The sequence below is a fragment of the Haemaphysalis longicornis genome, unplaced genomic scaffold, assembly GCF_048455015.1.
Source record: "Haemaphysalis longicornis isolate Haplotype H1 unplaced genomic scaffold, Haemaphysalis longicornis Haplotype H1 scaffold_1, whole genome shotgun sequence".
Taxonomy (NCBI): Eukaryota; Metazoa; Arthropoda; class Arachnida; order Ixodida; family Ixodidae; genus Haemaphysalis; species Haemaphysalis longicornis.
In genome coordinates, this window is record NW_027526203.1 from 57,408,492 (window position 1) to 57,434,615 (window position 26,124).

The 26,124-nt window shown below is 45.1% G+C and overlaps 1 protein-coding gene across 2 annotated transcripts in view; it reads right to left on the minus strand.

The window, feature by feature from the left end:
• LOC144176490 (cytochrome c oxidase assembly protein COX18, mitochondrial-like) overlaps positions 1–26,124 on the minus strand; it is a 62,521-nt gene that overhangs the window by 9,888 nt on the left and 26,509 nt on the right. For both annotated transcript variants that reach the window (XM_077705215.1, XM_077705214.1), the window contains exon 5: positions 18,610–18,852. In XM_077705215.1, the coding sequence (XP_077561341.1) occupies positions 18,673–18,852 (180 nt within the window). In that variant the 3' untranslated portion in view covers positions 18,610–18,672. The remainder of the gene's footprint in view (positions 1–18,609; positions 18,853–26,124) is intronic.

The window sequence follows — 26,124 nt, forward strand, 5'->3', positions numbered from 1 at the left end:
TGTCTTCTGAAAGTGTCCATGTATTGTCTACGGGAGGCCAGCACTGCTGAACCCTCTTAACTCCTTTCCCATATGTGCTGCCCGGTTTGGGGCTCGAGTCCCATTTCGTGCAGCAGTAACAAGCTATCACTCGAGCTACCTGCGCCGGCCTGCGCCACTTTGCGGCCATGGCCGCTGCCGGCGCAGCGCCCGTGCGGCTCGCTCAGTGCTCTTTTCATGTCCCTGGTGCGTTTTCGCGTCCAGTGTAATAAAAAGCAATCAAGATAAAGTGCCTGGAATCACTGTAGAACTTAGGTCACGGCCAAATTCCCGATGAGCCAACGAAATCCCGGCGTGTCCGCCACCAACGATCGGATTGTCCATTGCTTGAGAGCAGAAGTTCGAGCCGGTGAGAAACGCTGGCAATGCGCAAGCAGCCAACACAAACTCGTGACATGTTTGGATGCTGTTTATTAACTCAACATCCAGGGAATGTCGATTGTGCGAGGTCCTCCGCTGGCTGCTCGGTTGCGTTTCACACACTTTAAAATTGATTTCAAATATGTTGTAGGCTGTATTTGCGGCTGATATTTTGCAGATGGTGTATGTGCGTTCACACCAATCTATCTTCGAAGTTATCCCGCCTTCAAAATTTTGTGTCAGTACCCCTTTGACTCTTTCATTACCGCGGGAAATTGACCAATTTTGAGGGGTCTAACAAAACATCTTTTCTGTGCTATATAAATTGGTTTTAAGCACTTGTTGCAGTGACATAAAATGTAGATGATTCTATGTGCTTTCCAATGACACCAGTTTTAAAGGAGTACTGACACGAAATTTCAAAGCTGAGATCACTATGTAAAACGCTTCCTTTTTATCAGGAGATATCTCCCAGCAAGTTTCAACAGCAACGGTTCAGTGAAACATATTTAAAATCCATTTTAATCTTCGCCCGCACGAGAAAGCCCAGAGCGGGCCGACGTGACATCATCTGCTACTTGCCCCAAACTGCCGACGTCGGGGCTCCCGTGACGAAGCCGATGCTCTGGCTGTGGTTGGCGCGCGCTGCTCGGGCGTGTGTACACGTCATGGTTTTGGGAATGACATCATGCTGCGCGGGCCTGTGGGGACGGCGAAGACCTCGGCCGGTCTGGGCGCGCGCGTGCGCTCGCTCGCGCGCGCTTCCAGAGAGGCAGCGACCCAACAAGAATGGTGACGCCATGTGATACATCCTGTCATGGCGGCCGCTCGGCGTTTTTTTGTCGAAACCGAAACTGGCACGAATAAACAACGCCGTAAATGAATGTTTACGCTTCGCTCGACCGTCCAATCTGTCATTCTCTGATTAGTGGGCTGGTAGGCACGCATAGCAGCGAAAAAAACGTAACATGAAAATTTCGTGTCAGTACTCCTTTAATACTGCTTTCATACATAATGATTGCGAAAAAAATGATCGAATTCGAAATTTTCGTCCAGGCATCGAAGAAAATAAAAAAAGAAAGTTGTGTATAGTAAACCACCAGTAGTAGAAAAAATTTGGAATACAGTTGAACCTCGTTATAAGAGACATGGATGTAAGAGACAAATGGGTATAAGAGACACTATTCACCCATATGGTTGGCTGCCCTATCTTTCCCATTAAATTGACCTCTTTTATAACATACATCGAATATAGAAGACAGTTGGTTATAAGGGACAAGTCATCCTTGAACTTTAATCAACAGTCTCGCTTGTAACAGACATTTTAACTTCAGATGCAGTGCCACCAGTCACTAATTGCAGTTGGTTCCATTGTGGAAGCACAGGTGGACGACAGACGCCTGCAGTCGCTATTTATTATAACTTTAGCAAACACAGAGTGGTTCAGTCAACTATGAAATGACGATGAGAAACCCTGCCAATGGAAATGCAACTTACAGAAGTGGTTGAAGCTTACTGCCATCCATTGGAGCGTGACTGCACATGCGGGCTTTCCCACTCGCATAGCTCCCAATCAAAAAGCATCGCAGATGTTGAGTCCTGCAAGCGTAATAGCCTGAGCACACAGCGGAAGAAGCTGTGCGCTCCGGCTATTCATCAGGCCTGTGAACTCAACACCTACGATTCATCTTCTACAAACAGTGAAAGGAACAAAAGCTTGTAGAATCGGTTGTAAAAAACAGTGTAAATACAGTCATGAAGCAAACAAAGATTCAGAACTGTTTCATAAATTCTGGGGGCCAAACATAAGTTAGAATGAATCTTTCGCAACATGCTGTAGCTTTTTTTTTTAGCTTATTTTAGTCATATGGTGCCCACAATATACTAGGGCCTGATTAGTAAGTGAAAACATGGTACCCTGCTTATAAGAGACATCTCGTATAAGAGACAGAAACTGCTACCCGGTACGTGTCTCTTATAAAGGGGTTCAACTGTATATATATTTTGTAGGTAAGCATTTCAAAAACCCGTTCTAGAAAAAAAATTGAGTTGCGCGGTACAGTTTGTCAGATATGAAAAAAAAATGTGAGCAAGCGTGGTGCCTGTGTCTTGTGGTGAAGACCAACCTCTATTTCAAATTTTGCTATTTTGGATGGTTCTCTGGAAGAAATCTGGTGGTTTGACATTATTAAGGGCCCCAGTTAGCCCCCACATGACGTATAAACACCTTATCAATGATTATGACCAGCACAATATTGAAGGCAAGCAAGTGATGCAAAAAAATCCGCTTGGAGTTGAACACCAAACTCTGCGGCGGATGGTTGTTGATGTTCTCATCGTCACTTATCGGTCAGAACTTTCATTTACGTTTTATTATCATGTTCTGACTCGCTATAGTAGCCCTGCTTGCAGGAATAAGTTGCGATGCACTAGAATCGTGACCAGCAAGCTTTCACCAAGCCGCTGCCGTGCTATGAAGCGAGTTCACCACTACGAGCCTACTACATTGCAGTGCCACCTAAGAATTTCGAAAAGAAACAATTATAAACGTGTTGGAGACTGTCAGAATACACAGTTCTACTTAAGAAGCGATACTAGACCTCTGGAAATACCCTTGTATGGAAACGAAACTGGCCGCTGAACAGTTGGTGGTGTTCAAGGCTGATTGGAAACGTTCTCATCTGAACTGATATCTGACAACTTGGTTAGGTGAAGCTGTTATCGCAGAACTAAGGCGTGGGTAAATAGGAAGCACAAGCAGCATGCTTGTTTCGAGGAACAGGTGCGGGCAACGAGGCGCCACGGCAACTGAGCTTTTAGTTGGGTAACGCGTAGTAGCGCCAAATATGAAGTTCGCCACACAAAAATAAAACCGAAACTAATGGAAACTGGGTGAAAATGCCGGGCGCACTTGCTAGACATGCGGGGGACCGTCAGAAATAAGCTTTGGTGGAATATAGCTACCCTTTCTGAGAACCATACATCACTACTGAACTAGTGGTGTCATTTTCAAGTACAGTTGAACCTCGTTATAAGAGACACTGATGTAAGAGACAAATGGGTATAAGAGACACTATTCACCCACATGGTTGGCTGCCCTATCTTTCCCATTAAATTGACCTCTCTTATAACAGACATTGGATGAAGACAGTTGGTTATAAGAGACAAGTCATCCTTGAACTTTAATCAACAATCTCACTTGTAACAGACATTTTAACTTCAGATGCAGTGCCACCAGTCACTCATTGCAGTTGCTTTTATTGTGGAAACACAGGTGGACGACAGACGCCTGCAGTCGCTATTTATTATAACTTCAGCAAACACACAGTGGTTCAGTCAGCTATGAAATGACAATGAGAAGCCCTGCCAAAGGAAATGCAAGTGACAGAAGTGGTTGAAGCTTACTGCCATCCATTGAATGGAGTGCGATCGCACATGCGGGCTCTCCCACTTGCGTAGCTCCCAATCAAGAAGCACTGCAGATGTTCAGTCATGCAAGCGTAATGAATAGCCTGAGGACACAGCGGAAGTTGTGCGCTCTGGCTATTCATCAGGCTTGTGAACTCAACATCTACGATTCATCTTCCACAAACAAGGAAAGGAAAAAAAGCTTGTAGAATCAGTTGTAAAAAACAGTGTAAATACAGTCGTGAAGCAAACAAAGTTTCATAAATTCTGGGGCCAAACATAATTAGAATAAATCTTTTGAAACATGCTGTAGTGTTCTTTTGAGCTTATTTTAGTCATACGGTGCCGACATTGAACTATGGGTTGATCAGTTAGTGAAAACATGGTACCCTGCTTATAAGAGACATCTCTTATAAGAGACAGAAACTGCTCCCCGGTAGGTGTCTCTTATAAAGGGGTTTAACTGTAATTATCACTTCTCAGCGGTGTCGGATTACAAAGCTGACAACATTATTTGGTACTTGACTTGCTAGGAGCCGTTTGATAAGAAAAAAATTATGGTAACACAGCCTAACCATGAGCGGCATGCTTTTTTGTCAAGCACAGCAGCCATGCCCCTTTGCTCAAAAACACATGCACCTCAGCTTGCAAAAACGCCGTCAAAAATCTCTCAATGTCGCCGGAGCGGAAAAATTTAAAGTGATTCTATAAGTGCAGTGCCTAGACTAACCTCTGGCCGCATTAGGTGTACGAGAAATGGCTACAACATGCCGAAATAGGCAATATAAATCACCGATCACCTGTGATCGATTTGAATATGCATGGTAACGAAATAGTTAAGTCAGAGACCTTCAGCCATCCATTCAGCGTAAAGACGCTTGACATGTGCTTTGAATGATCTATTCAGTGAAACATCACAAGGCGTTGCCATCTGCCATTCTTGGATGAATGCAAGAATACAATTATATTATACAGCAAAAAGGTAACAGTTAAGAACACTTAACAAATTAAGCATCTTAAAATAGACCAGTGTGGTGGTGGAAGCCACCGCCTCATTTCAACCAAAATTCAACTCACAACTACCATCATAACAGCATGGAGTGGTGTTTTCATGGTGTTTTTGAGTACTGGCACTCACACTGTACTCTTGAATGGTGCTTTTCCTTTGTGGAAAACTCTAGTTGACTTGCCCAATATTTTCTCTCAGGTGGTTATATTGTTGAGCTGTGAGAGAAAAATGAGCACTTTCAGTGGGATAAGAGTGCCTTTGTTGCTATTGCTGCTGTAGGGACCTCACGGCACAATGCGCCTTGCTGTGAAGCAGCACCAGAGGGAATACCCCTTATAAGATCCGCACCTCTGCTTTACTCCTGAAATTTTTCACATTTTTGGTGCGGGTTATATAAGTGAAAATACGATGCTCCTCTGAGCACTGTAAACAGGGCTTTAATGTGGCAGGCCAAATAGGTCAACTCATAATGTGCTGCACAATAGTGTGCCTGCAAACTGATTCACGCTTTATTTCCCACTTTGTGCACAGTGCAATTTTGCCCAGCCAAGAATAAGACACCAGAGGAAACGATGTGTTCTAGCTAGGAGAATGGCATAACAAAGTATAAATACAGTAAAACCACAATAACCCGAAGTCGTAAAATCTGCTAAAAATTTCGAGATAGGCAGAGCTCCAAGTTTAGCGAAATGCTGAAAATTTGTGGCCAGGTCACTGAAATAAGACGTAGTGCTTGTAACAAAATGCCCACTGCAGAGGGGAGCTTTCATAATAAAGGCAAAATAATTCGCAGGAAAAACAAATTTTTATTGTCGCAGTAGAACAAAGTGCATGATGCTAGCCTGTTTCGCATTTGCATTTGGCCCTAGAAAAGCGCTCTCGAGCTCCTGAATCGTTGGTCATCAATCAATCGTTTGTCACCACCACTGCATTCTGCTTTCATCAGAACAACCTTCTTCATGCACTCGCAAGAACAGGGCCCGGCCACGGTCCGACTTACCCGACAAAAAAACCCCTGATCATCTGCACACAAGTGGCGCCACCCATGCGCGCCACAGTGACGCCCACGTTATCACTCCCACAGTTGCTTGACACGTTGGATAAAAAACCACTGAGGCGGCGGGAATTTCAAATTTGCTGTTCACGACCGTGTTTGGCACGCAGTGGGAGCTAAGCGTTCGAGTGGAGACCTTAGCAGCTGCCTGTAGCGGCCTCTGCCTACGTCCTCGCTGTCAACATTTCGAGGTATCCGTGGTGCCCCAAAAACACGTTTCGAGATAACGGGAGCAGATACATTGCACCTATGAGAGGCAAATGCATGGCGAGAAAAATTTTCCGCTTAAGGGGGCACACGGCTCTTAATTAAGGGGACTCACCTGTTAACATTCCTATGGGACTTGCTCCTTCATCATTGACGGGCTTAAAAACCATCATGCACCGATACAAAAGCCTTCACAAATGCATACATATTCGAAATTTTTGTCAAGGCGTCGAAGAAAATTAAAAAAAAGTTGTGCATAACAAACCACCAGTAGTAGAAAAAATTAGGATACATAATTTATAGCTAAACATTTCAAAAACCCGTCCTAAAGAAAGCATTGAGTTGCGCGAAGCCATTTGTCAGATATAAAAGAAGATGTTAGCGTGCATGGTGCCCGCACCTTGTGGTGAAGCCCAACCTCCATTTTCAATTTCGCAATTTCGTATGGTTCTCTGGAAGAAATCTGGTGGTTTGACATAGTTAAAGGCACAAATTAGTCCCCACGCGATGTAAAAACACCTTGTCAATGATTGTGGCCAGCACAAGATTCAACGGAACCAAGCGATGCGAAGAAATTCACTTCAAGTTGCGAAAAAAAAAAAAAAACACTTTGCAGTGGATGCTTGGTGACGTTCTGATCATGACTTATCTGTCAGAACTTTAATTTGCAGTTCATTATCATCTTCTGGCTGGCTATGCAGGGGTGAGACAGCTAAAACAGATTTGGGAGCAGTTCTTGGAGCAGAAAAATGTCGATTTTGGAGCAGAAGAACCTCCATTCGGAGTAGTTAACGACATTTAATACGTCATTTTAGAAGCCTAAAGAAAATCAAATTTGTAGCCATTCAGGGGGAAAAGTACACTGTTTAGTGATTTTGGAGTGCAAACAACACTAAAACAGCCTTTAAGAAAGTTTTTTTTAACAGAGTATCACAAGGTACCAAGTGCACTAGCTTAAAAACTTCTTAAATTTTATTGAGGCTGTATGCATACACAATTTAAGGTGGCAGATAGGTCTTCAGGGCTGAAAAATGGTCCAGAAATCGTTTTGTGAAAAATAGCAATTTGGGCACCCACAGCCATTTTTCTATCAGTTTGCAAATTTTCTCATCAAAAGGTGCCGTATTTTATTCTGCATAGAATTTTAAAGTGCACTCTACAGATAAGTTCGTGCAGAATTCGATGGTGAAACAGCACTTTTCTTGCAATGTGGAGCTAGCATTTCGCCCTCAAATATTTTTTTGCTTCTAATACCTAAATGTGTGAAGAAAACAATGTTAGAAACAAATTTTTCAACTCGAGGCTTTAGAAAATATTATTGTGTTCAATTGACACCACCTGTGAGCCATTTCTGGCAGAGTGTGGGAGGAGTGAAGTTCAGTGTGTTGTAAAATGACCAAAAATAGCTAAATTAAAAAAGTTCTTCCAACGTATTCTTTAGTCATTTCTCTGCCTAGCCACGGGATAATTGCCATTGTGCATAAAGAGGTTATTTCGTAATTGTGACCCAAAATAATGACAATTAATCACTAATTATCTCAGCAAAATAATCAGCTTGAAAAAATTCTAATTGCAGATTTGAAATCAGCACAAAAAGCTACAAAATGCTGTGCAGTTTCATTGAAATTTGGTTAGTAAATAAAAAAATAGCTCTCAGACAAGTCTGCTCCATTAAGGGGTCGTTAAAAATATCAAATTAGAAAACGCCACAATTGTAAGGTGTTTTGATAACCATTTGAGCGCTGAAATTATTATTTTTGTGATCCCAGACTGCATTGCACGAATGAGGGTAGAGCCCCAGATAAAGTTGTGCAAAGTGAGGTGACGGTCGCAGCCCCCCACAAGCTGAGCTCCCGCCTCCATCCCTGAGGTGCACGGTCACCTCGACTGCAATACGTATGCCACGCTTAGCCGCCTCACCTTTAGCATTGAATTTCACTTCAGACACGTTCATTATTATTATTTGTGCACAGCAGTAACCGCTCCTGCCATCGTGCGCTGCCCGAACACGTCGCGGCATTGCAGCACGGGCCGCAACTTGCGTTCAACAGCTCTATTCCCGAGGCTAGCTTTCAAGCATAGCCTTAATAAATCAGCGTTTTATAGCAGGGTGTCGAACCGGAACCGAACCGAACCGGAAACCGGAACTGAACCGGTATTTTTGCCGGAACTGAACCCGAACCCGAACCGTTATTTTTTGAGCACGCTGAACCCGAACCGGAACTGAACCGAAAAAATAAATAACGGTTACCGGTTCATGCCGAAACGGTTCGACCCTCCGTTGTTGATATTGCACAGTCAACGTGATTCAGGCCTTTTTTTTTCTGTCACGTACAGTCGGCAAAAGGCTTGTCTATAACGCTTGAGCGGCGTGTTCCGGACTGCGCGGGAGACACCTAGTGATAACGCATGGTTTGAGATTGTAGAATGTTAGCATGCGCGGCCCGCATCAGCACGATGGCTGTGTGCCTCCTCGCTGTGCCACAACTGTGGTGCAACTTCGTACCCGCTCGCGCACTTGTCCCTCCAGACAATTGAACACTATCACGCTCTATGTAACAACAGGGAAAATGAATGAGGACCAATGTAGCAATGGTCTGTTGCTGCTGGAAGAGCGAGCGTAGTGCAAGCAGACCAAACGAAATGTAACTCTCCGTAGCTTGCAGGGGATATAAAACGACTTTGCCCTTCCCTAGCTGCGACTTTATTGGAGCAATCAGGCTGCAGGAGTGCTCCACTGCGCAACAGCGAAAGCCCACACTTGATGTGTGCAAACTTTTTGCATTTCGTAATTTGTTTAAAAGGTCCGACACCTGCAAATTGTTAATACTTGACAAGTGTGACCGCAGGAGCTGCTCAGTGGCTAAGCCGTTTGCTGCTGATGCAGTCTTGTCTCTTTCAGATCTGCAGTTTTTCGAATGTGCACTTGTACTGACTGCCCAACTCGCTACATTACTTCTACTGCTCGTTCCGGAGGGGAGTACTGCTGTGGATGAATTAGCGAGCGTCTACCCATAAAAGTCCCATCTCATGCTCCGCGCGTAAAATTTCCCTTTCATTTTGTAACAGAATAATTTGTTATATGATTCCGCAATGTAGCACATGAACGATGGCCGGGGGTCAGGCCGTACGATGACATACTGCATGATTGTAATGCACACATCCGGTATAGCTATCGCAAAATGAATTGCAGCGGTCAGAGCATCAATGCAGTGACTGAGCGTTAACTAAAGCTTACTTTTAACAAAAGTGTGGCTAACACATTCGATAAGGTGACAGCTAACAAATTATTCACCGTTACCAAATAATCTAATTCATTGGTACTATTTATGTGCCTGTTGTAGAATTTTTCTGTTTTGTTACAAATATAAAGAATGTGCGCCATTGGTATTAAGCGCTGGTATTTGAACGCGCCAGTACGCAGGCCTAAATTTAAGGATTCAAGGTTAGCGTGATGAGCGATTCCATAGCGACGATTGCAATTTCAACAAAAAAGGAAAGGGCGGAAAATATGAATAGTCGCTAGGACAACATAAAGTCTGGGTGAGAAAGTAGGTGGTAAATCGTCGCCACTTCACCTGCTTTTGTAATATCTGGTAATTGTTTAAGTTTGCTTTGAAATTGCGCCACTGCCCTTGGGGAACAGCAGCATTTTGAATTTTTGTTTATATTTTGATTTGACTGTCGTTTGAAACTACGAAATGTTTTTTTTTTAATTTCAGGGATAATTCAAGTTATCGAACCGGTTCGCGAACCGGTTCAAGCTCCCGAACCGGTTCGCGAACCGGTTCGGTATGTGATTTTGTCGAACCGGAACTGAACCGGAACGAAATGATTTCGCCTGAACCAGAACCGTAACCGAACCGGTATTTTTTTCGGTTCGACACACTGTTTTATAGCATTACAATGACTACAAAAGTTCACTTCACGAACCTGATACCGGACGTTTGCACTGCATATTACACTCAAGGACGAACCACGGCGAAATTGTGGACACCACGTTACTCCGTCCTTCAAGCCGCGCAACCTCCCGTAATATGGCAGACGTTCTCAAGCATTATCCACACCCCTGTTAATGTTACTGGACAGAAGCACAACAGATAACATGACTAAACAGGAACCCAGCTGACCACACAACCTAAACAAGGAAAAAAATCGGCGAAGTGCATTGAGCGCTTGAACAGTACTATGTCTTCAAGCATATAGCAGTCGCTTCACACGGCAGCCATGCTTTTTGTTGCCATAGCCACGCCCACTTAAGAAGACCATTTTACCGAACCGGTCAAAGAGCCAATCACGCGCTTTAGAAGCTATCGCTTGTTTCATTTCACCGTCTATCTTTTGCTGCCATTTCTGCATTTGTGAGTGAGCGAAACTAAAAGAGGTGACGGGTAGGCAGAAGACGAGGGATCGAGTTGGGGATGTCGGCCCTTTTGCGGTCCCGTAAACTTCTTCCGTGTCACGGCGCCTTTAAAAATTTGGTCCCGCTGCTTTCTCCACCTGATGATGCAGGCACGGTCCACGCCGAATTCCGCGGCAGCACTGTGGTTTCCATTAGCTTCGCCAAACGCGATTGCAGCTCGCTTGAACTTCAAGCTGTACAAAGACCTTTTAGAAGTCATACCCACATCACAAATATGGAACAACGACAGAACAAAGTAACGCCTGCGTGCGACCTCTGCGCGCCGCAAACCGCCCAGATATGCGCATTGCCGGACCTGCCGGACCGGACCCACCACCAAGCGCCGCCGACTTCTGTGCCGCCATCTCTTGTGTGTTTCGAGAACCAGAAGCGCAAAACCACGTGTCCAGACGGCCTCGGCAAATGGTTAGGGGAGGGAGAGGTCTTGACGTCACGTTTTGTAAAGCCGCTCCCTCCAAGCAACTGAGAGGGTGTTGCTCCAAGTGGAGGCGTTTGCTCGGCCCCTTTTCATTTCTCTGCTGTGCCTCCATCGCCATCTCTCCCCTACGTCCGTTCAAAGAGCAGCTGATAAAAGTTGGCGCACGCGAACGCCGAAAATCAGCCGTAGTCACCTTTTTCCGGGCCAATTTTATTCACATTCAGAACTACTTGCTAGTGGCCTCTTTGATGCTAGAACTAGATGCTAGTGGCCTCTTTGGAGCAAGCGCGCTTGGCGGCATTGGCTACGCGCGCGTCCTTGAAAACAAAGGGGTGCTTAGATTCGCAGGCAAACTTTTTTTTCTGAATTTTTTCCCCGATGTTAGGGGGGTGCTTAGAATCGGGGGGTGCTTAGAATCGCGAAAATACGGTACTAAACGGCGTTCAGTGTATACTGTTCCCGCCGGCACGCTCGCCCTTTTGGGTTCACTACACGAGTTTCACAACCAAATGCATACATGTCCTCATGGCTGTCACTGCGATAAGAGCCAGTTAACTTTTCTCCTGCTCTATGGAAGTTGATAAGCGAAAAATAATGATGCTTGATTCGGTATTTAGTAATAGGAAGTCCAAACAGTTTAGCTCCCTTTTTTTACTTACGAGTCCATCAGTCTCGTTCTGCCGCTAATATTTTTTACAATTACCGATAGGGTATGCGCCCACTCACCCCCTTCCCTCCGCCCCTATTTCTCCGCGGCCGCTGCTCCACGAAATGGTGCCATTGTGCATGTAGTAGATATATTGACAACACGGTGATCGGCAATGCCGGGCTGCTGCGCAAAGAATGACGACTTCAAGCTTTAGCTCAAGGCGATACTCAGTATTTTAGGGCCCCTGCATAAGCTTAGGTAAACATTCAGCATGCATTTAGCTCGTTTTTCTCTCTACTTCTCCCCGCTACACTCATTCTTCCCTCACCAATCACACATCGAAAAACCGATCAATTCTCAATGGGTCACAAACCCACTAGTGAACTCACCCGTAACATAACATTTCTGGCTGAATCGAGTGAAATGCAGAAAAAAAAGCTTTTGCGTTAAATTATTTACGAACGAACAAGGTAGGCCGAGAAAGACCATATCTTTTGTAATTACCATTGTCAAGTTCTAGCGTCACCCCAGCCACTTACTAGATGGTTTTATTTCTGGCCTCGTCAACTTTTACCTTTTTTGTTTAACTCTTTCGTTACCACGCCTATTCAAATCGATCACCGGTGATCGATGATTTATATTGCCTATTTCGACATGTTGTAGTCGTTTCTCGTACACCTAATGCAGCCAGTGATTAGTCTAGGCATTGCCCTTATTGAATCAGTTTAAATTTTCCCGCTCCGGCAACATTGAGATTTTTGGCGGCGTTTTTTGCGAGCTGAGGTGCGCGTGTTTTTGACGAAGGGGGCGTGGCTGCTGCACTTGAGAAAAAAGGATGCAGGTCGTGGTTAAGCTGCATTACCAGAATATTTTTTTTTGTCAAAAGGCTCCTGGAAAGTCAAATACCAAATAATGGGGTCAGCTTTGTAATCCGACAGCGTTGAGAGGTGATAATTACTTGAAAATGGCCCCAGCTATTCACTAATGATCTTTGGTTCGGACAAAGGGCAGCTTTATTCTCCCAAAGCTTATTTCTGATGGTCCCCCGCATGTCTAGCAAGTGTGCCTGACATTTTCAACCAGTTTCCAGCAGTTTCGGTTTCGTTTTCGCATTGCGAAATTCCTATTTGGCGCTACTACGCAGTTACCCAACTACAAGCTCATTTGCCATGGCGCCTCCGTTGCCCGCTACTGCTCCTCAAAACAAGCAAGCTGCTCGCGCTTCCACTTTATCTACGCCTTGCTTCTGCGATAAGAGCTTCCGCTGAAAGTCAAATGATAACACCAAGTCGTCAGGTATCAGTTCAGACGAGGAGAACGCTTCCAATTGGCCTTGAACACCGCCAGCTGTTCACCGGCCAGTTTCGGTTTCATACGAGGGTATTTCCGGAAGTCTAGTGCCGCTTCTTAGTAGTACTGTTTATTCTGACAAAGTCTCCAACAGCCTTGTATTTGTTTCTTTTCGAAATTGTTAGGTGGCGCTGCAATGTAGTAGGCTCGTAGTGCTGAACTCGCTTCACAGCCCGACGGCGGCTTGGTGAAAGCTTGCTGGGCATGATTCTAGCGCATCGTACCTTATTCCTGCAAGCAGGGCTACCATAGTGAGTCAGAACATGATAATAAAACGCAAATGAAAGTTCTGACTATGAGCGATCATCAGAACGTCAACAAGCATCCACCAAAAAGTTTGGTTCTCAACTCCAAGCGGATTTTTTCACATCGCTTGCTTTCCTTCAATATTGTGCCGGTCATAATCATTGACAAGGTGTTTTTACATCACGTGGAGGCTAATTTGGGTCTTTAATAATGTCAAACCACCAGATTTCTTCTAGAGAACTATCCAAAATAGCAAAACTTGAAATAGAGGTTGGGCTTCACCACATGGCATGGGCACCACGTGGGCTAACATTTTCTTTTATATCTGACAAATTGTACTGTGCAACTCAATTTTTTTTTATACGACAGGTTTTTGAAATGTCTACCTACAAAATGTATATTCTAAATTTTTTCTACTACACGTGGTTTATTATACACAACTTACTTTTTTCTTTTTTCTTCGACGCGCGGACAAAAATTTGGAATTCGATAATTTTTTTCGGAATCATTATTTAGGAAAACATTAATAAAACTGGTGTCGTTGGAAAGCGCGTGGAATAATCTGCATTGTATGTCACTGCAATGTGTGCCTAACCAATATGTACAGCACAAAAAAATGTTTTGTTAGACCCTTCAAAATTGGTCAATTTCCCGCGGTAACGAAAGAGTTAAACAGGAGTTGCCCGTCAGTGCTAGAGCCAACACATATTTTTTTGTTTGCAAAGGGCCTTGACAACTTTTTTAAACTACTCATTGTTGCCAGGTGTGAAGACAAATGTTGACCGTGCCATCGCCAACACAGGAGAACCTGGGATTAGGGCGCCACCAGAGAGAATGGCGGAATTTCTGGCACTGAGCAGGCAGAAGGCGTTACACAGGAGGCTATGTTTCAGCCTTCCAAGGCGGGGAGACAGTCGGCAACGGGAGTGGTGCAAGCGCAGTTATCTCCGAAGTCGACAGTCTGAGTGACCTTGTGAGCGGCGCCGTGTGCGCGATGTGCGGGAAGTACGAACTCGTCGTAGTTGAGGTTGCAAACAAGCGGAAGGGCCTCGCATCGGTACTGGAACTCAATTGCAAAAACGTAAAGTGCCCTGCAGGAGTGGTTTCTTCTACCTACTCGTCGCAGCGTGCTGCCGCCATCGACCGCGGAGGCCGCAACCCGGAACTCTGCAGGGGAAGTCCCCGTGATAGTTTCGACGTCAATGTGAAAGCGGCACTGGCTGCACGCGCGGTTGGCATCAGACACGATCAGCTGTGCAGGTTTTGTGCCATTCTTGGTCTTTTAAAACCACTGCATCAAAAGACGTTCCACAACATTGCCAAGAAAGTTCATGCCGCGGCCACAAAAGTCGTCTCTGACAACCATGCTGACGCAAGGCAAAAAACTGTGTTGCAAACTGGTCAGACTGACGTCAGTGTGATGTTTGATTGTACAGTTGAACCCCTTTATAAGAGACACGTACCGGGGAGCAGTTTCTGTCTGTTATACGAGATGTCTCTTATAAGCAGGGAACCATGTTTTCACTAACTAATCAGACCCTAGTTCAATGTGGGCACCGTACGACTAAAATAAGCTCAAAAGAACGCTACAGCAGGTTGCAAAAGATTCAATCTAATTTTATGTTTGGCCCCAGAATTTATGAAACAGTTCTGAATCTTTGTTTGCTTCATGATAGTATTTACACTGATAGTATTTACACTGATAGTATTTTCATGATAGTATTTACACTGTTTTTTACAACCGATTTCTTTCCTTTCACTGTTTGTGGAGGATGAATCATAGATGTTGAGTTCACAAACCTAATGAATAGCCAGGGCGCACAGCTTCTTCCGCTGTGTGCTCAGGCTATTCATTACGCTTGCAGGACTCAACATCTGCGATGCTTCTTGATTGGGAGCAATGCGAGTGGGAGAGCCCGCATGTGCGATCGTGCACCATCCAATGGATGGCAGTAAGCTTCAACCACTTCTGTAAGTTGCATTTCCATTGGCAGGGCTTCTCATCGCCATTTCATAGCTGACTGCACCACTGTGTGTTTGCTGAAGTTATAATAAATAGCAACTGCAGGCGTCTGTCGTCCACCTGTGTTTCCACAGTGGAAGCAACTGCAATTAGTGACTGGTGGCGCTGCATCTGAAGTTAAAATGTCTTTTACAAGCGAGATTATTGATTAAAGTTCAAGGATGACTTGTCCCTTATAACCAAGTTTCTTCTACATCCCATGTCTGTTATAAAAGAGGTCGATTTAATGGGAAAGGTAGGGCAGCCAACCATGTGGGTGAATAGTGTCTCTTATACCCATTTGTCTCTTACATCCATGTCTCTTATAACGAGGTTCAACTGTACTTGGCAGAAACGAGGACACAAAAGCCACAACTGTGTTGGCACTGCCATTTCTCTCGACACTGGTCTCTGCCTGGATTTTGAGGTGCTGTCAAACTACTGTCAAGATTGCAGCCACCCCCAAAAGCTTCATTAGCAAGAGGAAGAAGTGTGGCAAGCCTTTCATGCCCCTGTGTGTGAAAAAAGTGCCGACTACTCATCCATGGAGACAGAAGCAGCACTGCGCATCTGGCACAGGATGGTATTGTACAAGACAGAAGCAGCACTGCGCATCTGGCACAGGACGGTATCGTACAACTTGCAGTTCACTGTAGTGGAGACTGCCACTGCTCTCACGGTGTTGTGGTTGAACAGGGGCCACACTAGCTTTGAGCAAGTTCTCCAAGAACTGGGAATCTTCCCTTCAGAAGAACTGGTTAGACTAAGCAGTGCAAGTGACCAGCGGAGGATCAGGCAGATGTCTGCCAGGCTGACTGCTGAGGCTAGGTCTCATCACCACAGCCTGGTGAAACGGGCCTGTACCGAGGACTCCACCCGCAAGAACCGTGAGGGTGCAACTTATGCAGCAGGAGCGTTCTAGTTTTAGTACCTCAATGGGGGAATTTCAGACTATATCCCCACCAAGTTTCATGTCGTACGAGCAAGAATTTCTGAATATGCCAAAGAAATAAACTTTCAATTGCGTTTTTCTCAGTTTGTTGTTTTTGTCCGTTTTCTGAGTTTGTGCACACTTATTTTCCCACTTAAAGTTGTTGTATCACGAAATTTTGCACAGATGTTCATTATAACACGTAGACTGCACAAATCTTGTTCATTATGCAATTTGTGTCCTTAGATATTTTTGACAATCATAAAACAAAAATGTACAGAACAAAAAAAGACACACTACCAGTCATTTTTTTTTCGTGGTGAGGAAAATGAATATGAGGCTTTTTCAGGTAGATTTGTGCACTCTGCAGTTCATAAGGAACCACCTAGGCTATTTTAAAAGTTTTAGAAAAAATTTTTACTATAAAAAAAGTGTGCACAAAAAAAGCAATTTTTCTGCAAGTCATGCTGCGTAACATTTTATCCGGTGCAGCTATTCGAAATCTGATTGTATATATGATCAGAGGAGCTCAATCTTTACAAGCTGTGAAAATTTCAGCCTCTTAACTTCATTATTAAAAAAAAAGTTGTTTCGAGGAGCATGTCCCCGCTGACAAAAAAAAAACTCCATCAAAAATCTCAGTGTCACTGGAGCAGGAAATTTTAAACTACCTAGACTAACCACTGAGGCGCATTAGGTATATAAGAAACGACTAAAACATGTCAAAATCAGCAATATAAAGCATTGATCACCGGTGATCGATTTCAATAGGCGTTTGTGAGGATTGGCCATCACAGCGGGAAAAGTGGACCACGCGCGGGCGCACGAAGACGTGAAGGAAGAAGAAAAAAGGCTGGAGATGGAACACGGTTCCGGCGGCAGCGCTGACGAGTGGACGAGGACCGGGGGCGGACCTGCAGTTCCTGTGGTCCAGTTTGAGTATGAGTGGTTCGAGGCGTGGGAGTCAGGGCCCGCCAACGCGTGTGGGACCCGCAGATGTCCGGGGCGAGATTGTGCGAGCCTTGGCCAGCCAACGCTCGACCGCGACGGGGACTGGCGACGACCAGCCATTGACTTCGCAGAACATCGTCTGTCGTGGCGGCTCTGAGAACGTTTTTTTTTCCCTCGAACTTCAGTTAGGGATATTGGACTCGTGTTTTTTTCCCTTTTCGGTTGTGCTTTACCATGGTGCCGCTTTTCCACTGCCTCGTTTGCTGGTAGCGCTGTAAATATACTTTCTTCCCTCTTGCCTTCTTGAGTCCCATTCGTACGCGCCGTACACCAACAAGGCTAAACGAGTCCATCACAGCGCGGTAACGAAAGAGTTAAACACCACAATTAATCATCATGAGTGTAGGTTTGCTCACTGTTGGTGGTTTGCTCACAGCATGAGCAAACCATGCTGTTGGTTTGCTCACTGTACACGCGGATGGTGAAACTTTTTGAAATGTCAGCACTAGACCGATCAGTTCACTCCCACTCAAAAGCACTGCACTGCATTACCTGCTGGACCTGGCTCAGCGGGACAGGCAGTAGCAAAGCATCACTAACAGTTCCTATCGAAAGGAAGCTGAGATGAAAGTTTTTCTCAGAAACAGAAGCTATGCCTCCACACAGACTGGCCTTGTAGACACAGGTACAGGTACACACAGCTTGGGAAGAAACACCTATAAGCCAACAAAAAGCAGTGCGACCATCAAAATTACCAATTTGTCGTGCTGTGTCTCGTGTTACAAGAGTTTCCCTATGCATTAATGTATCCAGACTCGCACTGTTCAGCCTACGAAATCATTGCAGACAGGTCCCTTTCTAAAAGATGCTACCACGTGACTTGCCTTGTTAAGATTCCTTAGGGAACAGCGCGAAAAACTCGGACAGAGAGAGCGCAAACAAGCACGAGCACACTCTGTGTCCGAGTTTTTCGCGCTGTTTCCTAAGGTGTCGTGTGCACACAACTGGCCCAAAGTCAAACTTGTTAAGATTGTGGCTACAGGTTCACGTTTAAACGGGGCGTGAAGACAGAATACAACTCCGTTCAATTTGAAAGGACTAGCCCATGGCAACTTGCGCAGTTCCATGACAGCCACGAAAAACAATCTTTCAACAGAAAAATGCAAGAAATATTTCAAAACCTTAAAATTTCGTGCTACAGTAACGTAGTACGGGCACAAGTGACATAATGCAGGCCAGCACTGAAAGTATTTTTACCAGTGTGTGAACAGCACGTTACTATCCAGGTGATACAATTCAGGCATAGGTCAGCAGCCATGAATCACACAAACAAGGTTTTCTGACATAAAAAAAAAAAAAACGCCTGAAATTAACTGGAAAATTCCCGTTGCTTCACCCGTACTAATTAATATCTCCACTATTTGTTTAAGTTTGTGATAAAATTGGTATCACTCCTATTAGTACAGAGCAGTGTTTTTAGCGAGCCAAACGTGTGCCCCTTTAAAGGATAACCCCAAGCAAGAACAAAACAGGGTTCGCCCGCTGGCCGTACAAGCTCCCACCTAAATCAGGAGCTTGGTCTTCATTCCAGCAGGCCTGCAGCAGTGGTAAGTACCATAAGGTGGTCAGGATCCCATCTTGAAGGCCAGCCGCTGTCGCAAGCGGTTGGCGACGTCCTGGAAGGGTGTCTGGCTCTCGGACGCCGTGATGGGGATTGAGCAGGCCCGCCGAAAACGCGGCGCGGCCATCAGCATGTTCTGGCCCAGGGCAAAGCTGCTGGAGCACAGCCAGTACAGGGTCACGTCCTGAACAGGGCACGAGAAAATGGGTTACTGCATGCCAAGTCAGAGTTCTTACCAGTTGCAAAACTCCGCTTCAGAATCGAGGCGGCGTGGGACCCCTGCTTCACTGAAGGGGGCAGACTGGTCTTAGAGCTATTTTTTTATTTACAAACTAATTTTAATGAAACTGCACAGCACTATGGAGTTTTTTGTGCTGATTTCAAATCTGCAATTAGATTTTTTGCAAGCTCATTATATTTTGTGGTAATTAATGAGTAATTGCCATTATTTTGGGTCACAATTACAAAACCACTCCATGCAGAATGCCGATTACTCCGTGGCTAGGCAAACAAAGGACCCAAGAATAAAACGTCGGGAGAACATTTTTTATTGGGCTATTTTTGGTCATTTTACAACACACCGAACTTCACTCCTCCTGCGCTTTGCCAGATATGGCTTGCAGGTGGTGCCGATTGAACACAACAATAATTTTCAAAGCCTCCATTTGAAAAATTTGTTCCCAACATTGTGTTCTTTGCACATTTAGGTATGAGAATAAAAAAAATTACTGTTTTACCTGGTCTGGGTGCCGAGATATCCGAGGGCAAAATGCTAGCTTCCTGTGGCAAGAAAAGTGTTGTTTCGCCATCGAATGCTGCCCGAAATGAGCCGTAGAGTGCACTTTAAAATGCTATTTACAATAAGATATGATGCCTTTTGATGAGGAAATTTGCAGACTGATAGAAAAATGGCCGTGGATGCCGAAATTGCCTTTTTTCAGAAAACGATTTTTTGGCCGTTTTTCGGCCTCAAAGACCCATCTGCCCTGAAGCTCAGGGGCAAGTGTAACAGCGTGGAACCTAGGGGACAAAGACTGAACTTTGCTAAACATTTACACAGTAACACAAATGAAGCTTTCTTTTGAAATTAGGAAACACTAAATTAAGTAACATTTAGTTATGTTTCCACAATTTTTTTTTAATAACTTAGGGCATCTGCCGCAAGCACTTGAGTACTACAACTTTTTTCCGACAGATACCCAACTCGCCCATGCTTGCCCCCAGAGCAGGTGGGCCACCCACGGACCAGTTTTTGATACATGGGGCCTATGGGGAGTTTTGCGACCCAAGTAACTCTGTGCCGAATCACATTCTCCTGTACACAAGCTTCCCTGGTTTGGAAACAAGGTAAAGCGAGAGCTTCCCACATTTTTTTCTTTCTTGAGCACAGCAACGAGTTTGCACAAAGCGTGGCAGTGCATGAAGACACACCAAACAGCTCGAGCACCCATCAGTGTCTTGCCAACCAACGACAGCTAGGGGTGTGCGAATATTCGAAAATTTCGAATATTACTTGAATAATAAATATTTTATATTCGTATTCGCTTCGAGAACTGTATTCAAAACATTCCGAATAATCGAAAGGGTTCGAATAATCAGCAGTTATCGAAAATTTGGATCGATTAGTTTAAAGGGGGAGGGGGGGACGCGGCTTTTAGCGTTCGGAAAAATGACCAAACATTGTCGTTTTTAAAGCCACATATTAGTTTTCTATCCTGTGCGTTTGCAAAGTTTTTCCACCGAAAACCGTCGCAAGATAGCATAAAAATACTTTTGGGAGCCGCGGTGACAAAATGTCAGCGCAAAAGACCGAAAAAGCTGCGATTTTCGGAGCACTGTATCTCCGCAACGGTGCCACCGGGCGAGGCCATTTTGGTACCATTGGATCAGCCGAGCGATCCTCTCTCCTGTCCTAGACGTCTCTTTTATCTTCGTTGATTAACAAACACACGAACAGCAGACAAAGAAAGACGGACAAATGAAGCGAGAAATAGATGCTGAAGCGCGGTTGGCCTTCCGGTCGACGCGCGTTGAAACGGCCCTCCTGATTGGGCGTCATTGCGGCAATGCAAGATGGCGGCCGGCTCGTGAGGTCGCTCTTAGGCTTAAGTCTAACGTAACAGGCATTAATTACAACTACTGGCGTTCAATCGTAACCGGTTGCCCAGTCAAGAGATGCTCTGATGCGCAGCATGCAGCTATGCCGTGCACCTGGTACCTTTGACGCGTCGGCCGTTTCCTTCTCAAAGCTAGCGAGCCTACTATCAAACATAGCAATAACTAAGCAACGCAAATAAACAACGCAACTAAGCAATAACTAAAAAACGCAAATTAGACTAAAAGGTCACTTTGCGAACCGCTATCACAAGCGCGCACACCGCGTTTCACCGTCCAGGGTAAAATCATGCTCACCACGAAGCAATCGATGACCTTCGCCTTTCGAGCCACGCAACTTCCCATAATCAGGCTCGTGATCTCAGGCATTTCCATCCCGATAACGTCCGTGTTGAATACCACAGCATATAAATGACTGAACAGAACTTTTGCCAAGCGAAGCAGCGAAAATGAACTCCGAAACGCGCATTGCGCAGTTCAGGCGGCCTTCTTCTTGTGTTGCCGCACCTACACCCAATGAGGAGGGCCGTCTCAGCGCACGCCGATCGGAGAGCGAATCACGCTTCAGTGTCTATTTTTGGCTTCCTTTGTGCTTCGTACTTTTTCTGCCGTTCGTGCGTGTGTGAAAGAACGAAGATAACAGAGCCCGCTTGAACAGGAAAGAGGATCTCGGCCGATCTAATGGTACCAAAATGGCCCCGCACAGTGGCACCGTTGCGGAGATACAGTTGAACCTCGATATAACGAACCTCGATTTAACGAAATTCGCGATATAACGAATTTTTTCAAGTTTTCTAACAAAATTTTGCTAAATGCATGTATTTTTGTCTCGATTTTACGAAGTAATTTTGTGCGGCGCTTTCGATTTAACGAAGTCACGGCAAGAAAGGAAGAACGAAATTCCGGTCGAGGCACGTTTTATTTTGCCTCTCAGGCCCTACATTGAAAAAATTCAGTACTCAAATTGACTCTTGAAGGCTAAAATGAAAGAAAAGCGGTGAAATCTACGGTTAACAACAATTAAAAGCGAAGAACGAAGCTGCACAAACCGCTAGCGGTCATAGACGGTTTAATAGTGCACCCACTATTTTGACGTCTCCATCGTTGCCTACGCCAGCGCCCTCTATGCTTAGGCTACCGAAGCCTACTTCAAGCTTTTTTTTTTTCTACGCGTCATTCCTCACGATGCTGCTGCGCTAGGTGTGCTCGCTGATAACCAAATTAATATTTTGTTCGTGCATCGTTAGGTGAGTCTTGTAAGCAGCATGAGCACTCCAAGAGAAAGAAAAGTGTTCCGAACAAGAGCCTGAGGAAGCTCGGTGAAACTGACAGCCACCGAAGTGTGATGGATGCCATCGATGTTCTGCGGAGGCACGCAGGTGCACACGAATGTTTAAGACCTTGTTAGCGCTGTCAGCATACGAGCGTCATGTAAAGCCCGCCCTGGTCAAGAAACGCCAAGCACTGCTTACGGACTTCTTCACTACGGCTTGAACATCGAGTGCTGGTGGCAATAAATTGCTCTCTTTGAACGTGGTCATCTTCGTTTCACCAGCGTTCATTAGACAGCTGCGGTGCGGAGAAATCAGTTTCGTAAGGGCTCAGTGGGCATAAAAGTAATTGCTTAATCGAATTTGGCCGGAAGATTTTTAATGTAAGCTTTCCGCTTTCCGGATCACGTAAGCGCTGCTCCACACAGTGAAGCGGTCCACGTGTACTCCGCTCAACTCGCAATCATGGTTTTATCTCGAGTGTTGTGGTTGAATCACGCGCCCATACTGCGGAGCCCTTGTACATGAAAACAGTCTTTCGAAAGTTTCATAGCAGCCTTCCGCTATTGGCCCGCCGCGCCTAAGCCTACCACTGAATGGACGAAAAGAGGCGTAACTTCGAACGAGCACCTCGGCGGGGTGAAGTTCACGGGACATGGACGCGGGTTCAATTGACTAACAGCGGCATTTAGTAGTGACCGAAATGAAAAAAGAAAAAGTGGAAACCTAGTCTGCTATCATATTTAATGAGGCGTTGCGGAAAAAGCACCGGTTTTACGATGACACATGAACTACCGTCGGCTATCCGAATTCCATTGCCCAAGTGTTGAAACTCTTAATTCACACAATTTTCGCGGCCAGTTTTAGTACAAATTTCGCTTTAATTGGAGAGGTAACTACATAGCAGTTGTTGCCTGGCGAGGGCCAAAGTGTTAAAACCCCAATAACTGGTTACATGAACTGTAAAATCGAAACCTCGATTTTACGAAATTCTCGATTTAACGAAATTTGCGGCCCCAAGTACGACTTCGTTATATCGAGGTTTAACTCAGCACTCCGAAAAATGCCGTTTTTTAGCTATTTCGCGCTGATATTTTGTCACCGCGGATGGTAAAAGTATTGTTCTTATGCCATTTCGCGACGGGTTTCGCTGGAAAAACATTGCAAACTCAAAGATTAGAAAACATAGAAGCCGAATATGTGGATCTCAAAAATCGAGTTTTTGGTCATTTTTCCGAAGCTTATTATTCGATATTCGATTCGATATTCGAAGATGGATATTCGTATTCGATTCGTATTCGGAAAATTTGATATTCGCACACCCCTAACGACAGCCCATTTGACAAGCCATGAGAGCCCTTCGTGACTCTGCCAGAGTGCCTTCAGCACGATTCTAGTGCCACCGTAGAGCTGCTTTTTACGTGTGTCTGCATGAGGGGCAGGCCAAAATGCCTCTTCACATCAACAGCCTTACTGAAGCCCCATGTAACGCTTCCACCACTGCCTGGCTGAGAAGGTTAAAAAAGAGTGACAACTTTATTTGTACACTCCATTCTAAACAAAGCAACAACCTCCACTGCCTGAGTACCCTCTTATGAGGAAGAAACAACACCCACACAGAACTCATATAAAAGAGACATGGTCAAGAAAAAAGCGTCTCCTTACTTTAGTTTCTCAGATTAAAGTGGCAAAATCTGTGATGACATGGCCATTGCAATTAAGATATGCAAGCTGTTGCAAGAGAAAATCTGTGACGATGCTCAGGCATGGTGCGGAAATGGCAGGAACTACATGGGAACAGCCGCCAATGCATGGCCCCATGAGCTCTCCTCTCAGCCTTCGCTTGGTGAAGCACACGAAAACTACTACTGCTTCTTGGCTCTTTCATGCATCTATATTTCTGAACTACACCTTCACATAATGTATACATATTAAGCATATGAAAAATTACACACTACAATGCTTGCCAGGCTGCTGGCCTCCTTTTCGGAATAACTCAACAAGCCTCACATTGCTATGAGGTAACACGTTCAGCTGTACCTCACTCTGTAATTTAAAAGAAGAAGAAAAAAAAAAGGCTCAGCCATTAAAGTGGCTGGATTATTTACAGCCACACCTGCCAGGAAAGTTTCGACCTCTCAGTTACGACCTGATCTGGGTATGGCAGCACAGGTAAATTACAAATATTCAGATGTTAACTTCACAAATTAACTCTTTCATTACCATGCCTATTCAAATCGCCGGTGATCGATGCTCTATATTGCCGATTTCAACACTGTGTAGTTGCTTCTCGTACACCTAATGCACCCCAGTGGTTAGTCTACGCACTGCCCTTTGAAAATTAGTTTAAATTTTCACGCACTAGTGACATCGAGATTTTTGACGTTATTTTTTGCGAGCTAAGGTGCGCGTGTTTTTTGTGAAAGGGGGCGTGGCTGCTGCACTTGACAAAAAAAGCATGCTCCTGGTTATGCTGCCTTACCATTGAACTTTTCTGATCAAAAGGCTCCTACCAAGTCAAATACCAAATTGTGTTGTCAGCTTTGTAATCCAACAGCGTTCAGAGGTGATAATTACCTGAAAATGACAACAGCGATTCACTAGTGACCTTTGGTTCGGAGAAAGGGTAGCTTTGTTCTGCCAAAGCTTATTTCCGATGGTCCCTCGCATGTCTAACAAGTGGACCTGCATTTTCAGACAGTTTCCAGCAGTTTCAGTTTCGTTTTTCTATTGCTAAATTCATATTTGGCGCTACTACGCAGTTGCCAACTGCAAGTCGATTTGCATGGCACTTCCGTCGCCCGCTACTGTTCATAAAAAAAAAACACGCCGTTCATGATTCCACTTTCCCAACACCTTACTTCTGCGATAACAGCTTCAGCTGAAAGTTGAAAGACAACACCAAGTCATCGGATATTAGTTCAGACACGGAGAGTGCTTCCAATCGGTCTTGAACACCGCCAGCTGTTCACCGGCAAGTTTTGTTTCTGTACGAGGGTGTTACCGGAGGTATAGTGTCGCTTCTTAGTAGAACAGTCTATTCTGACAAAGTCTCCAACAACCTTGTATTTGTTTCTTTTTGAAAATGTGTGGTGGCACCGCAATGCAGGAGGCTTGTAGTACTGGAATATTTTTATTGCGCAACAGCTACTTGGTCAAAGCTTGCTGGGCACAATTCTAGCCCATTGCACCTCATTCCTGCAAGCAGGGCTACCATAGTGCGCCGGAAAATGATAATTAACTGCAATGAAAGTTCTGACGGATAAATGATGATCAGAATGTCAAGAAGCATTCACCACCGAGTTTGCTTTTCAACTCCAAATGGATTTGTTCGCATCGCTTGCTTGCCTCGAATTTTGTGCAGGCCGTAATCATTGACAAGGTGTTTTTACATCCTGCGGGGACTAATTGGTGCCTCTAGTAATGTTAAACCACCAGATTTTTTTCCATAGAACCATCCAAAACTACGAAAATTTTGAAATTGAGGTTGGGCTTCACCACAAGGTGCGGGCACCATGCACGTTAACATTTTCTTTTATATCCAACAAATCGTTCTGCGCAACTAAATTCTTTTTCTAGAACGCGTTCTTGAAGCATTTACCTACAAAATGTAATTTTAATTGTATTCTACTACTGGTGGTTTGTTATAGACCACTTCCTTTTAGATGCGACGCTGAGAGGAGCATCTCTTGCCGGCAGCCCTGTCCTTCCTGCGTCGTCGTCGTCCGCGTCCGCACAGCTGCGTCTCTCCTCCGCTCACCCCCTCTCCTCTCGCCGTGATAGCACGCCCTCTCCCCCAACATCTGTGGCACGCGCAGTACGGCGCGCTCTCTCACTCCGCCGGTGGGCGGCGCTGTGCGCATGTGCAGCGCCCTCTTTCTCCGCGGTCTCCTCTCCTTCAGGCGCGCTGCGGATACAAGCGGAGGGCCGCGCTACAGCCGGTCTCTCAGTCGACGGTCGTCCGCGCTACGCTTGCTCTCTCTCTCATTACCCGACGATTGCTCACGCAATTCGAGTAATCGACCCAACGGAAACGCACAATGGAACCCCCTTCAGCGTCGCATCACACC